A 15,704-nucleotide genomic window follows, 5' to 3' on the forward strand; every position below is an offset into this window, starting at 1 on the left:
TTTACGCGAATACGACCTTTGCAGTCAGGTTATGTGCCCAGAGTGACACGTAAATATGAGGTAATTATTGATTTCGGAGGCTTCATTACCTAAAATTGATTAATTAACGTTTTAGTGGCTGCAGTAACCAGGCATGTTTGTATTGGAAAGTTAGACGCAATCATGTTTCTACGCAGTTTCAATTGGCAGAATTCTTCTAGCGTATCCGTAGTCCGAAATATCAAACGGTGAAGTTTAATTGCCGTTCGTATGATTACGCATGCAAGATAGTCTGCACGGGAGCAAAGCTCCTCCCTTCTGTGACGTGCCTGCTGTATACGGTGTTTAGTTCGAAAAAAGGGTGGAGGCACAGAAAAAAGTGACAACTGGCACCCATTCATTCTTGGCTGGCAATCTGCAGAGCTCGGAACCGCTATCGAAACACAGAACAAAAGGGAGGAGCTATGCGCCGGTCTTGACTTCTAGCATGCGTAATCATGCAAACGGCAATTAAACTTCGCCGTTCGATATCTCGTACTACGAATGCGCTAGAAGAATTCTGCCAATTGAAACTGCGTAGAAACACGATTGCGTCTAACTTTCAAATACAAACATGCCTGGTTACTGCAGCCACCAGAAAGTTAATTATTCAATTTTAGTTAATTAAGACACCTACATCAATATTTACCTCCTAATTATATGTCCCCCTGGGCACATAACCTCACTGTAGAAGTGATCTTCGCGTAAATCTAAGCGCCTATTTTAAAAAAAACCTGTCGACTTAACTCGCCAGCACTATAAGGGTCATCGCCAGTACTATAAACTTGCTTCCGTTAGCTGACTTATGTCTTTCGTTACATGTAAACCTTCCACATGTCCGGTTCTCGTCGGCTTACCTCAATTGGAACTGAAGTTCACAAGCAGCACCGCATACGCCGTGAACCAGCATCTGAAGGCATGACACGCGTCGTTTGAAGAGGCTCTGAATCCAGTGGGACAACCAGCAATCCTTCTTTGGGCGCCTAAAATTATGGGTATATTTTCTAAGGTCCTTACGCACGGTAGGGGACCGACGGCGTACATTCGAACCGACGATTTCGTCCTCCACGCCAGAACGCCTTGGAACAGCTGTTCTCATTAAGACCACTACACAGCTTAACAAGCCTCGTATCGCCTGCCTGATAAAGTAACGGTACTGATGGGGCCTACCAGTTCTGTTTTGAGTGTCATTTGACATTCATAGTCAAGGCTCCTTTATTCAATCCTAGACAGTGAGGACACGCAATGAACACGTGGAATGAAAAACAAAGGTACAGAACGCAGCAATACTCGCCACATGAAGAGACCGCATACAATATGGAGGCTTTTTCTCTCTGCTTCTTTCTGTAATTCAATCTCTTTCGCAACCAGGTACCATGTTTAGTCTCAGACGCTCTGCATTGAGGATGAATAAGCGTACCCCAATTAGATTAAAAGCTGCTGTAGTCTAGCTAATTGGATTGAGAACAGAACGACTAATTACCTCCTAGGTTCATTATTTACCTTACAGTGGGAATAACGCTTCGTATAATAATTCCGCTACTACATACCACAGAGCAGTTTTTGCACCCCCTTTTATCTCCCCTCTTTGTTCTCAAAAGGCATGGTGGGCTCGCAATACTTCAATTTTGCCATTGAGACCACCCCCACAGACGTCGAAGCGTTCCTAAGACGTGAAGCCGCGCCAGCTTCAAAGCGGAGCATCGAACATGATTTTGCTCGGTAGACAAATTGCTTTACCAGGGCAGAATTAAGCGCACTCACAAAGCTTATTGGCAGACATTTTTGCGGTTGGTAGAAATCGCGCATTTAGAGGCGGGGTGATACATCATCGCGTTTTGGAAAATGTTGTTCGAATCTAGACTATTTGCTCAGAATTCATAAGAATACAACCAAAAGGAACCAAATTGAACAGTCATCTACATGCAAGTATTTCCTGTGGGCTTTGAAGTTGGAGGTGGGAAAATGTTCTGATTCTTAAAAAAATAATTCGGAATATAGAACAGGAAATGAACATGAACATACCATTTGGCACGCGGTGTGGTCGAGCTCGCCGCTGCTTCTGACTTTGCTTAGGGCTATATGCGGTGAAAACAAAAGCCTCTATGAAAACACAATTGGCCATCAACAAATGCTTGATATTAGGGGGCGAGATGCGATGCTGCGTAGCAGCATAATAAAATATGCTAAGGGGGACACTGAGATGAGCTTGTTTCATAATCGGGACTATACGACAAGAATTCAATGGGTGCCAATGGTGGGTCCTGTGAAGCCTTGGAGACGTCCAAGTGAAAATAGAATTTCTTGAATTGCAATGTCACGAGAAGTAGTTCGAAAAGAGAAAACAGAGGGGGCAAAGCCCGGCTTACTACGGAAGCCTCACAATAGAAGCTGGGGGTCTGGAATCGATTCCCACAGGACTGAAATAAAGGGGCCCAATGAAAACAGTAGGACATACAAATTGAAGCGAATTAAAAAAAAAATTGAGCGTAAACTCCCACGCGAAAACATATAAACACGACAGTAACATAAAGCGGGAAGCAATTGTCAAGCGCTTTGCAGTTTTAGCGCAGTAGTCTCCGCAGCCCCTCCCCAACCCCTGCATAAAAACCGGACAGCCTATTTCGCAAAAAGGGTTTGTCATCGCTATAAGAAATATAAGCGATTTGTGCACATTTGCTTCGTATACGCGCAGGCAAAACAAAATTATCAGAGAAAAACAGAATTACCTTCAATGCTTGTAAAATATCTTGACTTTACGAAAGAAACGAAATAGGGAATGCTTAATTTTGCGAGAGAGAGCAGGTACGAGTGATTGAAAATTGCTCATAAATAAGGTGCCCATGACAATGTACTGCCCGGCTTCACCCGGCTTCTACCCGCCGCGGTGGCTCAGTGGCTAAGGCGTTGCGCTGCTGAGCACGAGGTCGCGGGCTCGATTCCCGGCCGCGGCGGCCGCTTTTCTGATGGAGGCGGAAAGCAAAAACGCCCGTGTGTACGAGATTTCGGCGCACGTTAAAGATCCCCAGGTGGTCAAAATTAATCCGGAGCCCTCCACTACGGCGCGCCTCATCGCCTGAGCTGCGTCGGCGCGTTAAACCTTACAATCAATCAATCAATTCACCCGGCTTCTACATTCTGTGTGTGGTCCCGAAGTCGTGTGCAACTGCTTGTGTCACCCCTTTATATATGATAATGTTAGGGGACTCGGAATGCCGCACAGCGCCTTGACCCAAGAACGGCGATGATGAATAAGTGGCTGGCGCACCTTGGGTGAGCTCTGTCATAGCCGCCATGTAAATAATGTAAATAAATCGGTCTTTATTGTAAACCATAGCTTGCACACCAGTGCCAAACAAGCCGAGATGCGCCAACCGTGCTCGAGCCGCCGCTACCTCGACCTCGTCACATCAGCAGACCTGCCAGAAGCCCGTACGCAGCGACACCAAGGCAGCCAACCTCACCGACGCTCCCCTGCCTACACGGGCTGTTTCGTGCTATCTTTCTGACGCGCTGTGCCCGAGGACCAACGGCGAAAACATTTGTCGATGAGCCCTATGAATTGCTAACTCAATAAAAACCAAGCAAAGAAGAAAAAGAAGACGACACAGCCGCGCACATGCCACTCAATGTCAAAGACACCTCACAAGTGAACTGACACGGGCTAGTTGGTGCATGATGCCACTTGGAAAAAACAGCGCCAAAAAACGATACGACAGGGAGTAAAGACAAACACTGCGCTGAACTGCCAACTGAGGTTTATTTAGAAGAACAATAAATATGTACTACAATCAAAAACAAAGCAGGAGAGAAGAAAATCCATAACATCAACACTAAAAAATGGAAGTTGATTGTGGAAATGAAAGCAGCCACATGTAATGCGTTGATCATGATCCTAGGTATCTTATCTCCCTGTCGTACAACCCTGTCGTATCGTTTTTTGGCGCTGTTTTTTCTAATTAAAAGACACCTCCTAGGGGAAAACCATGTGCAAATCTGCACACCAAAGTTTTCAGGTGGCGCCACGAACCCGTGCACAGTCATCCTGCGATAATGGGTACACCACCGGCCGGCAAAATGCCGCACGTGTAGGACGCATAAGGAACGAGCAACGGAGCTTATAGAAATGAGAATCATGGTGCTTTTCAAGTACTATAGCCGTGACAGCCGTCATTTGCCGTGCCAGGTAACCTTCAATGGCATTTGTAAACCTACGGATAACGGAGTTAGTTGCAAAGAATCCTGACTGCTCTCTAATATTGATAGTCGGTATATAGCGCATAGTTCGTGAATGGTATTATTCCCGCAGATTCACAAGTCATGCGCTCATGCAGAACAGAATAACCCAGTAATTTGTACAGAATATTGCCCTTCCGTGTACTATCCATGGGATTCATCACTATAGTGAAGCAGGTTGTTCTGCTCCGTCAACGAATGAAGATCTTTCTTCGAGGTGGAGTTGTGTCTTCAAGCAAAAATGAGCGATTGTGCCTCTTCCATCAGTGCGCGTTGTTACCCCTTAAAAAAATCGGCTAAGGTCGGAAAACTACGACAAAAAAACCCGCCGTTTTAATTGCTAGCTTTGAAGTCGGCAAAAGCATCGCAGCCCAGATTATTTACACCACGCTACAATTGAATGTGACTTGGCAAATTCGTGTGCTTATTTCACACTCTTAGCAAAAATTATTTCTGTAGCTGAGAGCTTGGGCGCCACTCTAACGAAGAATGCTGACTTTATATTGAAGGTCCAGTACCAATGCGCCACCATCTCCAAAGTACCGGTTGCTGAGAGAGCCATTCCTGTCTGACATTCTGCCATTCATTCCGACACAAAATTTTTGGAATCCCTGTACTGAAAGAACAGGCGAACGTTCTGAGCAGCAAATATTCTGATTTTCTACATGGAATTAGGCTATGTAGCGTCCCGAAGTAGATGCACGCTCCACAGTCTTCAGTAGACGTTGAGCGTTATTTTTTCGCCCACAATTATCGACCTCACACAACGTCATACAGAAAAGAGGAAGTAACACCGAAAGTTGGGCGAGTTGGTAAATCATCTTGAAAGAAACACACACAGCGCGCCAAACAACAGGACGAAAGACGGAAGGATGTACAACACAAGCGCTGACTCTCAACTAGTTTTTATTAGAAACCCAAAGAGGAAGATTGAGCGGGGTTGTCATGGCATTTAAGCCTTTCTTTTGTTGTCGAATCACCGTGCATTCCACATCAATCTGCAAAAAAAGCAACTCTTCTGTGACTTATTTTTACGAAGAAAATAAAATTACTTTCCTACGGCGTCAGACTTGTCCACTGCTTTTACTGGAACGGAAAAACAACAACAAAACAAATTGCCTTTGGCACTTCGAAAATTTTTTGTTTTGAATCCAGGTCTTTCTACTTCTCAGAAGAAAACGTGAACTCCCGCCAACAAGCTTTTCTTAATAACCTGCTAAAGCTGCCCTTTTTTTGTGTATGTCTGGACTGTTTTAGGGCAAAGGTGGCCGAATAAACATTCATTGTGTCTGGTACATTTCACTAGAATTGGAAACATCATTGCAAACATAACGCCAGGTTTTCGCCTTAGAAGCAGGTAAGCAGACTTACATGCCTTGAGAAATTCTGCAGTGACGCAGCTATATGAGGAAGGATTCCAAGGTTTTCCGCATCCCGCCAACTGACCCGAACTAGACGCTAACTTTTTGTAAAGGGTGATTCACTGCAAGCATAGTCGTAATGAGGAAAAGCCAGCCTAATGAAGCTTAACACCCGCCTGGTAAGATGACATGTCATCACCCCGCTACAAAGGGGAAGCCAATAGCAATCATCATAATCATAATCATCATCAGGTGATGGGGATGAATGTTAGAAAGAAAAAATCCCAAGCCATCTCCACTAACGTGAAACCTGGGGAGGGCCGAAGCATACTATGTATAAGTGTATTCTTGGTGTTTTTGCCAACCGAGATGAAACCGTTGGGTGGTAGAGGTATACAGCTTTGCTCTAAAAGTATCTTGTCTTTGAAGCACGAAGCTCTCTAGTGCCAGGCGTAAATGAGCGTGCCGATGTTTTTTTTTTTTAGTACGGCTTGCGCCCTAGCACGGGGCGTAAACGAGTTTCCCGCTGTTTTAGTACCGTGACTACACGAGACGACGAATACGACGACGAAAGGAGACGCCAACAGCCCCAGCACCTAAGAGGCTTATCCCCTTAAATTTCTTGTATAATACGCTACTGAAGTAAATACGAATTGAGTTTATATGTGCCGAAACGGCAGTAGCTGGTGGCTATATTTACCTAAATGGCACTTTTTGGTGCCTATAAAAGTAAAACTTCACTTTCTTGTGCCTAAAGCTCCTGTCTCTAGTGATGACACAAGAAAGCTTGCATTCAAGCAGAAAGCTCAATTATGCTATAAAAGAAATTGAAAGAAATAAATAGATGCAGCAAAAAAGATTGTGTAATGTTCTTTAGCTTAACATCCGCCTTTTACTTGGTCTCCTTGTGGAGTTGACGCCAATTTTAACCAGAAGAAATGTTTCTTTTGCCAGTCTCAGATGCCGCCCTAATTTTTATAATACATGCCCCGTGTTTTTATATCGTTTATGCGAAATATTTTTACCTTGGTTGTGATCCTCATAAGCTAAGCCTCAACTTACACTGAATGTCATCTCATCAAAGCTGTACATAAACACGTCAATGATTGCTTACGTTTTGCTTACGCAAAAAACATGGCGCATTCACCGTGAACTTATGAAGTAGAAAATAGGGCCCCATAGTACATCTTTCTTCCCGCTGCGAAAATGTGCGCACCCTGTTTAAGCCTCTATTTTTTAGCACATTATTCTTGAAAGGCATTTCTTTTAGTTCACAAATGCGTCAGCAACGTATTTTATGCGTTACCTCTATTGTCACGTTAGCCTGGGAGCGATTACCAGGTATGGGAAACTGAGTGGCTCCGCTGCGCGCTGTAGCAGACGACGTATGGACCTTCCTGCCGCGGGCGGTCAGCGCGCATGTGTGGCTGTTTCTGATTGTCGCCACTTCTTGGTGGCGCCGCTTTTCGGAAGGCTGCGGCCACACGCTCACCAGTTCATTTTAACAGTGGACCGCTCTGCACATTAGCTGCTTGTGCGCAGATCGGGGTAGTCAGAGGGATGCGAAATTTTTTGCGTGTCCACGCACGACTACCCCTAACTCACAATGATCACCGACTCACAGCAAGCCTATCGAAGATACTTCCTCGGGAGAATTCGCCTACCTGCCCTCAAGCTTCTACAAGCCGTAGCATCCTCTCATAACGTCATTATCGTCTGGACCCCAGGGCACGCCTCCCTCCCAAGAAAGGAAGCAACCCGCGGTGCGACCTGCGAACTGCACTACCGGGCACTCCCGACGAGGCCGGACGACCTGACCACCGCGACAAACACGATACACCCATTGCCAGCAACCTACTTCGATATCCTTTTACTCTACCACCACACCCGCCAACATTACCCTCCTTGACATCCTACACTCCGCAACGAAGAATCCCGCAACTGGCCATGTTTCCAAAAAAATACAGTATACAACGGCACCATCCTGTCTCACATCTCCCCCAGCCGTTTCATCTACAACTGCCCCAACTTCCACACCCAAGTCACTACCCCCCCCCCCTCGTATTCGTATTATTCTGCCCACGCCACCCCTCCCCACTCACCTCACCTACTGCCGAGCAGTGGGAGTGCGCGTTGACCAGCTCGGACCCGCAGGACCAGCAAAACCTGATACATCGGTCCACCCGAGGAGCGAAAGCATGCGGCTACCCGGACTGAGGCGGCCACCCATCTGCTCAAAATTTTAGAAAATAAACGTTTATGCCTCCTTCAACTCCTGCCAGTTGACTACGGTAGATTGGAAAACTGGGCACACTTTCATGACTTAGTGGTCGCAAAATTTATCTAACAATTTAGTAGTTTCATTTGCAGAAACAGCTTTGCAGTTTTACTCGTATAAAGATACAGCACAGGACTGTGCATATGCGTCGTTCTAATTATCGAACAAGCTAAGCCTGCCGCATCATACAGCTTTCCTCAACGGCAGAATTCATCAAATTTACGGATTGTTGTCGTTGCTTTGTTATTGCTCGCCAAAGTATGTTTCACTCACGTACCCAGAACTGTTTGATGGAAACAAAAGCTTACAGCACTATGAATCAATAAAATTCCATTTATTTCATTAACCAGCTCTATTTCTGTTAAATTGTTGTGCAATCCCAGTCTAAGCGTCAAGAATGGTCTGTGAAACGAAATATCCAGGGAAACCTGATTAGCAAAATACTGCATTCAAAACCCACCACGGCATTTTTCTGCGTCTGTTCCAGCTTCTGCCTAAGATTCTGTACGCGGGGCATAAACACGCTGTTTGATCTTTTAGCAGTCCCCTATACGTTCGAGTGTCAGAAACGAAATTTACAATTCTTTAAACCCGCCACGGTGGCTCAGTCGCTTTCGCGAAAAGCGAAAACGGCTCTGTTTCTACATTTAGACGCACGTTATTATACCGAATTTTTTTGGATTGGAAAACATTTATTGAGCATAAAAGTGGGTGGCTTTCTCAGTCCAGATAGCCGCGAGCTAGCGCAGCTGCTTGGGCGCGAGTGATAAGGCGTTCTTGGTCCTCGCACCGTGAGCTGGCCAGCTCGCGCTCCCACTGCTCAGGGGATGGGGAAGGGAGGGGGTTTGGCGCGTAGGGGCATTCCCAGACTAGGTGGTAGGTAGTGTTTGGGACGGAGCAAGAAGGGCAGTTGTAGGGGTAAGTGGAGGGAGATATGTGGTGGAGTATCGTGGTGTTGTAGAATGTGTTGGTCTGCAGTCGACGCCAAATGCGAGCCGCCTGTGTGCTGAGGGATGGGTGAGGAGGAGGGTATTGAAGCCGCAGTTGGCGATAATGATATAGGATTTCAGTGTATCGGGGAGGGACCGGGGGATAGATGGAGGGTTCGGAAAGGTCCTCTTCCGTCGACGAAAACGCCCGGAATGTAAGAGCGCGGGCAGCGGCGTGTGCCGCCTCGTTTCCCTCGAGGGAAGAATGACCTGGTGTCCATACAATCTGGATGTGGGGTGGATCCTTGATTGATGATAGTATCTTCAGCGCTGAGGGAGAGATGCGGCCTGTACAGTAGTTGCGGCAAGCCTGTTGCGAATCTGTGAGGATTGCCACGTAGTTAGAGGAAGCCGTGGTCGCTGCTAGAGCGATGGCTGTCTCTTCAGCCGTCGTGGTGCTTGCGTGGAGAATGCTGAGGGAGGTAACATTGACAGATTTGGAGTCGACGACAACCAGTGCGTGAGCAGGGCGGGATGTATACGGAGCGACGTCCGTGTATCGGGTGTCCGGTTTGTTGTGGTATTCGGCCCGGAGGCGGGTGACGCGGGCCTGTCTTCTGCCTTGATTGAAGGAAGGGTGCATGTGTTTGGGGATGGGAGACACGAAGATGTGAGCGCGGAGTGACGGAGGGATACGCTGGGGGGTGTCTAAAGGAAGAGGAGTGGGGTAGCCTAGTTTATGCAGTACCGTGCGACCCGTAGGGGTGAGGGCAAGGCGAGTGAGTTGCTGGACCCGCTGTGCTTCGATGAGCTCAGAAAGGGAATTATGGATACCTAATTGCAGAAGGCGGACAGTAGGCGTGAAGGCAGGGAGGCCGAGGGCGATTTTGTATGATTTCCTAATAAGGGCGTCTAATTTGGCATGTTCCTTTGGTTTGAGGTTGACGTAGGGAGTACCATAAGTAATGCGGCTGATCAGTAGGGCTTGAACAAGACGGCAGGTGTCTGGTTCTTTTAGGCCATGGCGCTGGGTGCAGATTCTTCTGATGAGATGTGTGAGCTGGGTGACTGTGACATGAAGTTGTGGGAGAATCGCCGCCCCAGAGCCATCTGCGTGGAACGTCACACCAAGTATACGGAGTGAGGGCACTTGGGGAACGGGCGTAGAATCGATCGTGACTGACGGGTCCGGAGTGGGGTTTGGGGGACGGCCTCGGGTGCGGGCTCGAAGAACGAGGAGTGCGGATTTATGTGGTGCACATGTCAGACCACGCTGCTGCAGGTACCCGAGTGTGCAATCAACGGCTTGCTGGAGAATGTCTTGTTGATCTCCTGGGGATCCTGCGTTAGTCCAGAACGTGAGGTCATCCGCATAGAAAGCGTGCTGAAGGTTGGGGATGGCAGAAAGCTGGGCTGGGAGTTGAAGAAGGGCTATGTTAAAAAGGAGCGGAGAGATTACAGATCCCTGTGGTGTTCCTTTCGGCGGAGTCGGGAAAGGGTCAGACTGGAGGGGGCCAATACGAAGCGTTGCGGTGCGGTTCTTGAGAAAGGCCCGGACGAAGTTGTATGTGGCCTCCCCGCAATTGGTTGTTTGCAGTCCTTGGAGTATTGCGGCATGCGTGACATTGTCAAATGCTCCTTGTACATCTAATGCAAGTATAGAACTGGGGTGCGTTTTGCTTAAGTTTTCGATAATTTGCTCTTTAAGTTGTAAAAGCACATCTTGGGTAGACAGGTGTGCTCGAAATCCAAACATGGTATGAGGATAGAGGTCATTGTCCTCCAGGAATGCCGTAAGTCGGGAGTGAACGAGGTGCTCGAAGAGTTTACCCAGGCATGATGTGAGGGAAATAGGGCGAAGGTTGTCAACGGAGATTGGTTTGTGTGGTTTCGGGATGAGGGTGATGTCGGCGTGGCGCCACTGAGGAGGAAGGGTGCCGGCTGCCCAGTGCTTGTTGAAGAGGGCAAGGAGGGAGTTGAGGGAGTCTTCATCGAGATTTCGCAAGGTCTTGTTGGTTACTCGATCTTTTCCAGGGGTGGTATTGCGCGTGATGCGGGTGAGGGCCTGCTTCAATTCTTGAATCGAGAAGGGGGCATCAAGCGCAGGGTTCGGTGTACCCATGTAGTCGTCAGATGGAGGAGGTGGCGGGGTTTGCGGGGGACCAAAAAACTTCGTGCGTAGGGTGTCTAGAAGGTGGGCAGGGGGATGGGGGTAGTTATGAATCACACGTTGAATGTGGTGATACGTGGCAGTCTTGGAGTGTTTTGAGCCCAGCAGATGTCTCAGAATACGCCACGCACGTTTTGTGCTAAGCGTACCCTGAAGCTCGTCGCAGAATGAGCGCCAATTTTGGGTTTGAAGGGTTCGAGCGTATTCCGAGGCACGCTGGGTGACTTGAGCGATGCGGCGCTTTAGCGAGCGATTGTGCCTGCGCGTCTTCCAGCGGTTTACTAAGCCTCGTCGGGCTGCCCACAAATGTGCGAGATGGGCGTCCACAGAGGGATTGGCTGTAGTGAGGGGGATAACTTTTGTGTGCTTCTGAACCAGGGACAGAAGCTGCGATGTCCATTCTTCGAGGTCCGTGATGTCATCTGGCAGGGAGGTGGGATCCTTGCGGAACGAGGACCAATCGGTGAGCGTAGCGTGACCGATTTTACGCTTGAGGGGAAGGCAGCGAATAGTGAGCGCCAGAATGTGATGGTCACTCCCCAAAGTATCCGGTAGTCTCTGCCACTCTAGGTGAGGGGCATTTCGAGCGAAAGCCAGGTCTGGGTTGGTGTCGCGTGAAACACTGTTCCCTATACGGGTCGGGAGGGCTAAGTCGTTGCACAGCGTGAGTGCGTGGTGCTGCGTTGCGTGAAGGAGGGCAGTGCCTTTCCTTGTGGCTTGGTTATAACCCCATGAGTGGTGAGGGGCGTTGAAATCCCCAAGCAGAAGAAGAGGGTTAGAGCCGGCTTTTTGTGTAGCCATCAGGAGGAGGGGGTCGATATCCTTAAGCGGGTGTTGCGGGGGACTGTACACGTTGAGGATAAAGAGGCTGTGTTGACCCGGGTGAGTTGGGAGAATCTCGACGAAAGTGTGGTTAATGGATGAAGGAATATCATGCTGCTGCGCCGTGAACTTTTTAGAGGCGAACACTGCTGTGCGATGAGAGGGATCCTGGGTGAAACATTCGAAACCACGAAGCGTTGGGGTTGGCGTATCGGTTTCCTGGAGGGCAATAACGTCTGGGGGAGATTGGCATATGTAATGATCGAGCTGAGATTTTTTACTGTTATATGACCGGCAATTCCATTGATAGATGGTAATCTCGGAGGGGTCAGTCATCATCGGGCGGGAGTGGAGTGGCGGCGGCTATCTGGGCATCGGGATGCTGAGATATTTTCGGCTTCTTCGATTGAGGAGTCCTGTCACCTTCGAGGGCGTCAAGGCGCTGCAGAATAGCCTGGGTAAGGTTGGATGGGCTAGCCTGTTCTAAGGCGGTCATGCGCTGGGTGAGGGAGTCAGTGAGCCGAAGGAGAGTCTGCGCAGTGTCGGTAATGGTTTTGTTGAGAGCAGCCAAGGCATCGGTGATCTGTTTTTCGACAAGCGGCATGATTTGCGTACGAATCTTTTCGTCAATGAGGGCGTCGGCTGGTACGTCAGAAAGGAAGGGTGGGGGTGGGGGTAGGGAGGCAGTATCTGGGGGCGGTAGCATTTTCGGGGCTTGTTGAGAGAGGCGGTTAGCGTTTTCGAGCGCTTCAATACGCTGGAGCATGGCGGCGTTTTGCTCTTTTATTTCGGCTAGAAGTTGTTCTATTGCGGGCGGGGCCGGGGGAAGTGTGGTTTGAGAGGCTGGTGCAGGTCGCGTGGGGAGAGGAGGGAAGGATTGAGCAGTGGGGGAGCGCGAGACAACAGCTGACCAGCTCACCTGTCGGGGGTCGATGTCCGATGCTGGAGGGGTGGTTTGTCCATAGTGGGTGGGGCGAGGCTTGGAGACTGGGGGAGCAGGTATGAGTCTCTTAGGGCAGTCTTTGCTTGCGGTTGCATGGGGGAGGTTACACAGTTTGCACTGGGGACTGCACGGATGGTCTGCAGGAGGATCGCTCAGTCCACAAGCGGGGCAAGTCGGGCGGTCGGGATGCGGGCAGACATCTTGTCTGTGGCCGATGTCGCCGCACAGTTGACAAACTTGTACACTCCGGCGGAATGGGCGGCAGCGGTACAGGAGGCTGCCGACTTTCACGTAGAAGGGCACGTGAGGGCCCTGGAAGGTCAGGAGTGCCGAGGTGGTACGCCCCATGAGGCGAGCATGTATGAGTTGAGGCCTGTTTGCTTGTAGGAGGTCGCCGAGGGCTTCATTTGTTGTATCCGGGTCCAAGCCGTGGATGACTCCCCGGCAAGTGTCGGGAGGTGGCTTCATGTACGGCATGATTTCGTATTGTACTTCGCCGATCTGCACACATGTTATCTTGCTCAGAGTGATGCCATGACTGGCGTTGGGTGTGCTTGCCACGACTAAATTTTGGGACGTCTGGATTTGAAAAACGATGGTGTTGTAGAATTCTTGCAGGGGAATCGCACTTGCAGTTGCGAAGCTTTGGAGAACAGTGCGAGGAGCCCAGGCCGCGACGTTAAGGCCAGAGCGGGGTCGATAGACCACGGTGTAGTTGTCTTTCGGCAACCGCGGTTGTGGTGCACGGCGGGTGTTGGCGCCCGTGGTAGGTGAAACTCTTGGCTCACCGCGTTGCGGCGGTAAAGCTGACGTGTCGTTGCCCGGTGGCTTCGAAGGTGCTTTCTTGAGGCGCGAGTAAATGACATCGGTCCAGGGGTTTTCCGGTGGGATAGTACGGCCACTCAGTTGATCGAATTCCATGGCCTCTTGGCGCTGGGAGTGGGGCGCTGGGAGTGGGAGCTCTGTGCCCGCCGGCATGGCCGGAGGCAGCAGTATAGAACACCTTTGGCGCGGTAGGCTTAGCAGAGCGTCGCCGCCGTGGAAGTTGAAAGTCGGGTAATTAAGCAGAGAGAGGCCCCCCGATGGCACTTGAGGCACAGAAGCGTGCTGTATAACGTTAGAAACACGATGGTAAAGTCGTTCACTTGCCAGTGAGGGTAGTCCGCCGATTTGGAGGTTCACTGCGGGAGCCCATACAAAACGTGACCGTCTGTGTCGGCCCCCTGGCGGCGAATCCTTATTATACCGAAGTGATCAAAATTAATCCGCAGCCCTCCACAACGGAGCGCCTCATCGCATTAAAGCCCGTAATTAATGGAAAATCATAATTTTATTGTGTAGCACATAGGCTTTACTTTCGACAAAATTAGCCATATCTATCTCTCCCACACAGACGCACACACATACGTACGTACGCACATCCATCCATCCATCCATCCATCCATCCATCCATCCATCCATCCATCCATACATACATACATACATACATACATACATACATACATACTAATAGATTATCCGACTCGGCGCATTTCAAAGGGAAAACACGTTAGTACACGTGTACAGGATATATGCAGTTAGCTTACCTAGCAAATGAAATACAGAATTCATACCATCACGGAAAGAAAGTGCGGATTAGTCCTCATTGGAAAGCACAGTGGTTTTCTACTATATAAACTCTTACAGGCTGCTCTGTAGGACGACGGGACCTTGGGAAAAGCTGCGCATTTGGTGTCAGTAAGACGAGGGAAAAAGGGAACAAAGTGGACTTTTCAGTTAGGGTGGAAAGCGTAAGCAAAGAAACAAAAAAATATGCTTAGCGACGGTCTATGACTCGCCGAAGGTTTCAGTGTGGCACTAACGTCACTCAAAAAGGAAAACCTAGACTTCAAAGGCTAATATTGCTGAGATCTGTAAGAAAAATGACCAAGGTTGAACGTTAGCGTCGTTGGGCCTGTGTCGCAGCACTTGAATATTTGCAGAATATGTCTCAGTGCCGCGAAATGCCGGGCTTCCTTCGTCGGGATTCGATACTCTGGAAGGAGATTCGCCGCAAATTGAAACGCGATGCCCTGCGTTCGCCTTAATATCGCAGCTACGGCCGGCTATCGCTCTCAAATGGCATAACCTCTGACCTTATTGGACACCTGTTGACCTGTAATGCCGGTAGAACACATTCTAGTAACGCAACAAATAGGACATAGTAGATCGGCGCAATGAGCTGGGATCCACTTACTGAGCTTATACCTTCCTGTGCACCATGTTTGCGGGTTCTCGATTGCTATAGGATTGTCAAGTTGATGTGTTGGTGGGAAGAGTAGTGCGACATGAAGTCAGTTCCGTCTACATTAGGTGATTAGAAAATAATAGTGCAAATATTTTTTAGTAGAGTGAAGTTCTATAAGAGTTGGTCATTATTAACTTCTTTCGCAGTGCAAAACAACTAGGACTAGCGAAGAAAACGCAGATGCAGCGCTCTGTGCATTCTTTCCCTATTGCCTCTCTTTTTGCGGTACAACACACACTTTATGCGTTAGTACCTTCGCGCGCATCGTTTGTTGGAGTTTGCGAGATAATAAAAGGATTTTAAAAGCAACTTTTACATCTATATCGAAAAATACTGTTTTTTAGCCTCTATGTTACGGAAAGAACAAACTTTCCGAATTTATATTTCCTCCCATGAGTTTAGACGGAGTGACTGAAGCCGCAGTTTATTGTTTTAATTTTGTAAGTGGTGGAACCGCGAAAAATGTATAAAGACATCGTTAAATGTTTGTTCTTGAAAGACGGATTCTTGAAAGACGGTTTGTTTGAACGACGGATTCGAACTCTTCACAGCAATAAAATTTTTTTAAAGGAATGCGTGAAAACAGGTCTTCTAGACTCGTTACGTGTGAATTTTTACTCGCTCCCTAATTTTGGGGGAGGTGGAGGGGGGTTGAAACCA

At 48.6% G+C, this 15,704-nt stretch overlaps 1 protein-coding gene across 1 annotated transcript in view; it reads right to left on the reverse strand.

Annotated features, from left to right (window-relative positions):
- Nucleotides 1-13,234, reverse strand: part of LOC144156621 (uncharacterized) — a 31,457-nt gene extending 18,223 nt beyond the window's left edge. Inside the window, exons 1-2 of the mRNA XM_077688385.1 lie at nt 12,995-13,234; nt 12,734-12,801 (exon numbers count right to left, since the gene is read on the reverse strand). Coding sequence (XP_077544511.1) covers nt 12,734-12,801; nt 12,995-13,234 — 308 coding nt within the window. The remainder of the gene's footprint in view (nt 1-12,733; nt 12,802-12,994) is intronic.
- Nucleotides 13,235-15,704: the final 2,470 nt, after the last annotated feature.

Source organism: Haemaphysalis longicornis, unplaced genomic scaffold (assembly GCF_048455015.1).
Source record: "Haemaphysalis longicornis isolate Haplotype H1 unplaced genomic scaffold, Haemaphysalis longicornis Haplotype H1 scaffold_1, whole genome shotgun sequence".
Classification (NCBI taxonomy): domain Eukaryota; kingdom Metazoa; phylum Arthropoda; class Arachnida; order Ixodida; family Ixodidae; genus Haemaphysalis; species Haemaphysalis longicornis.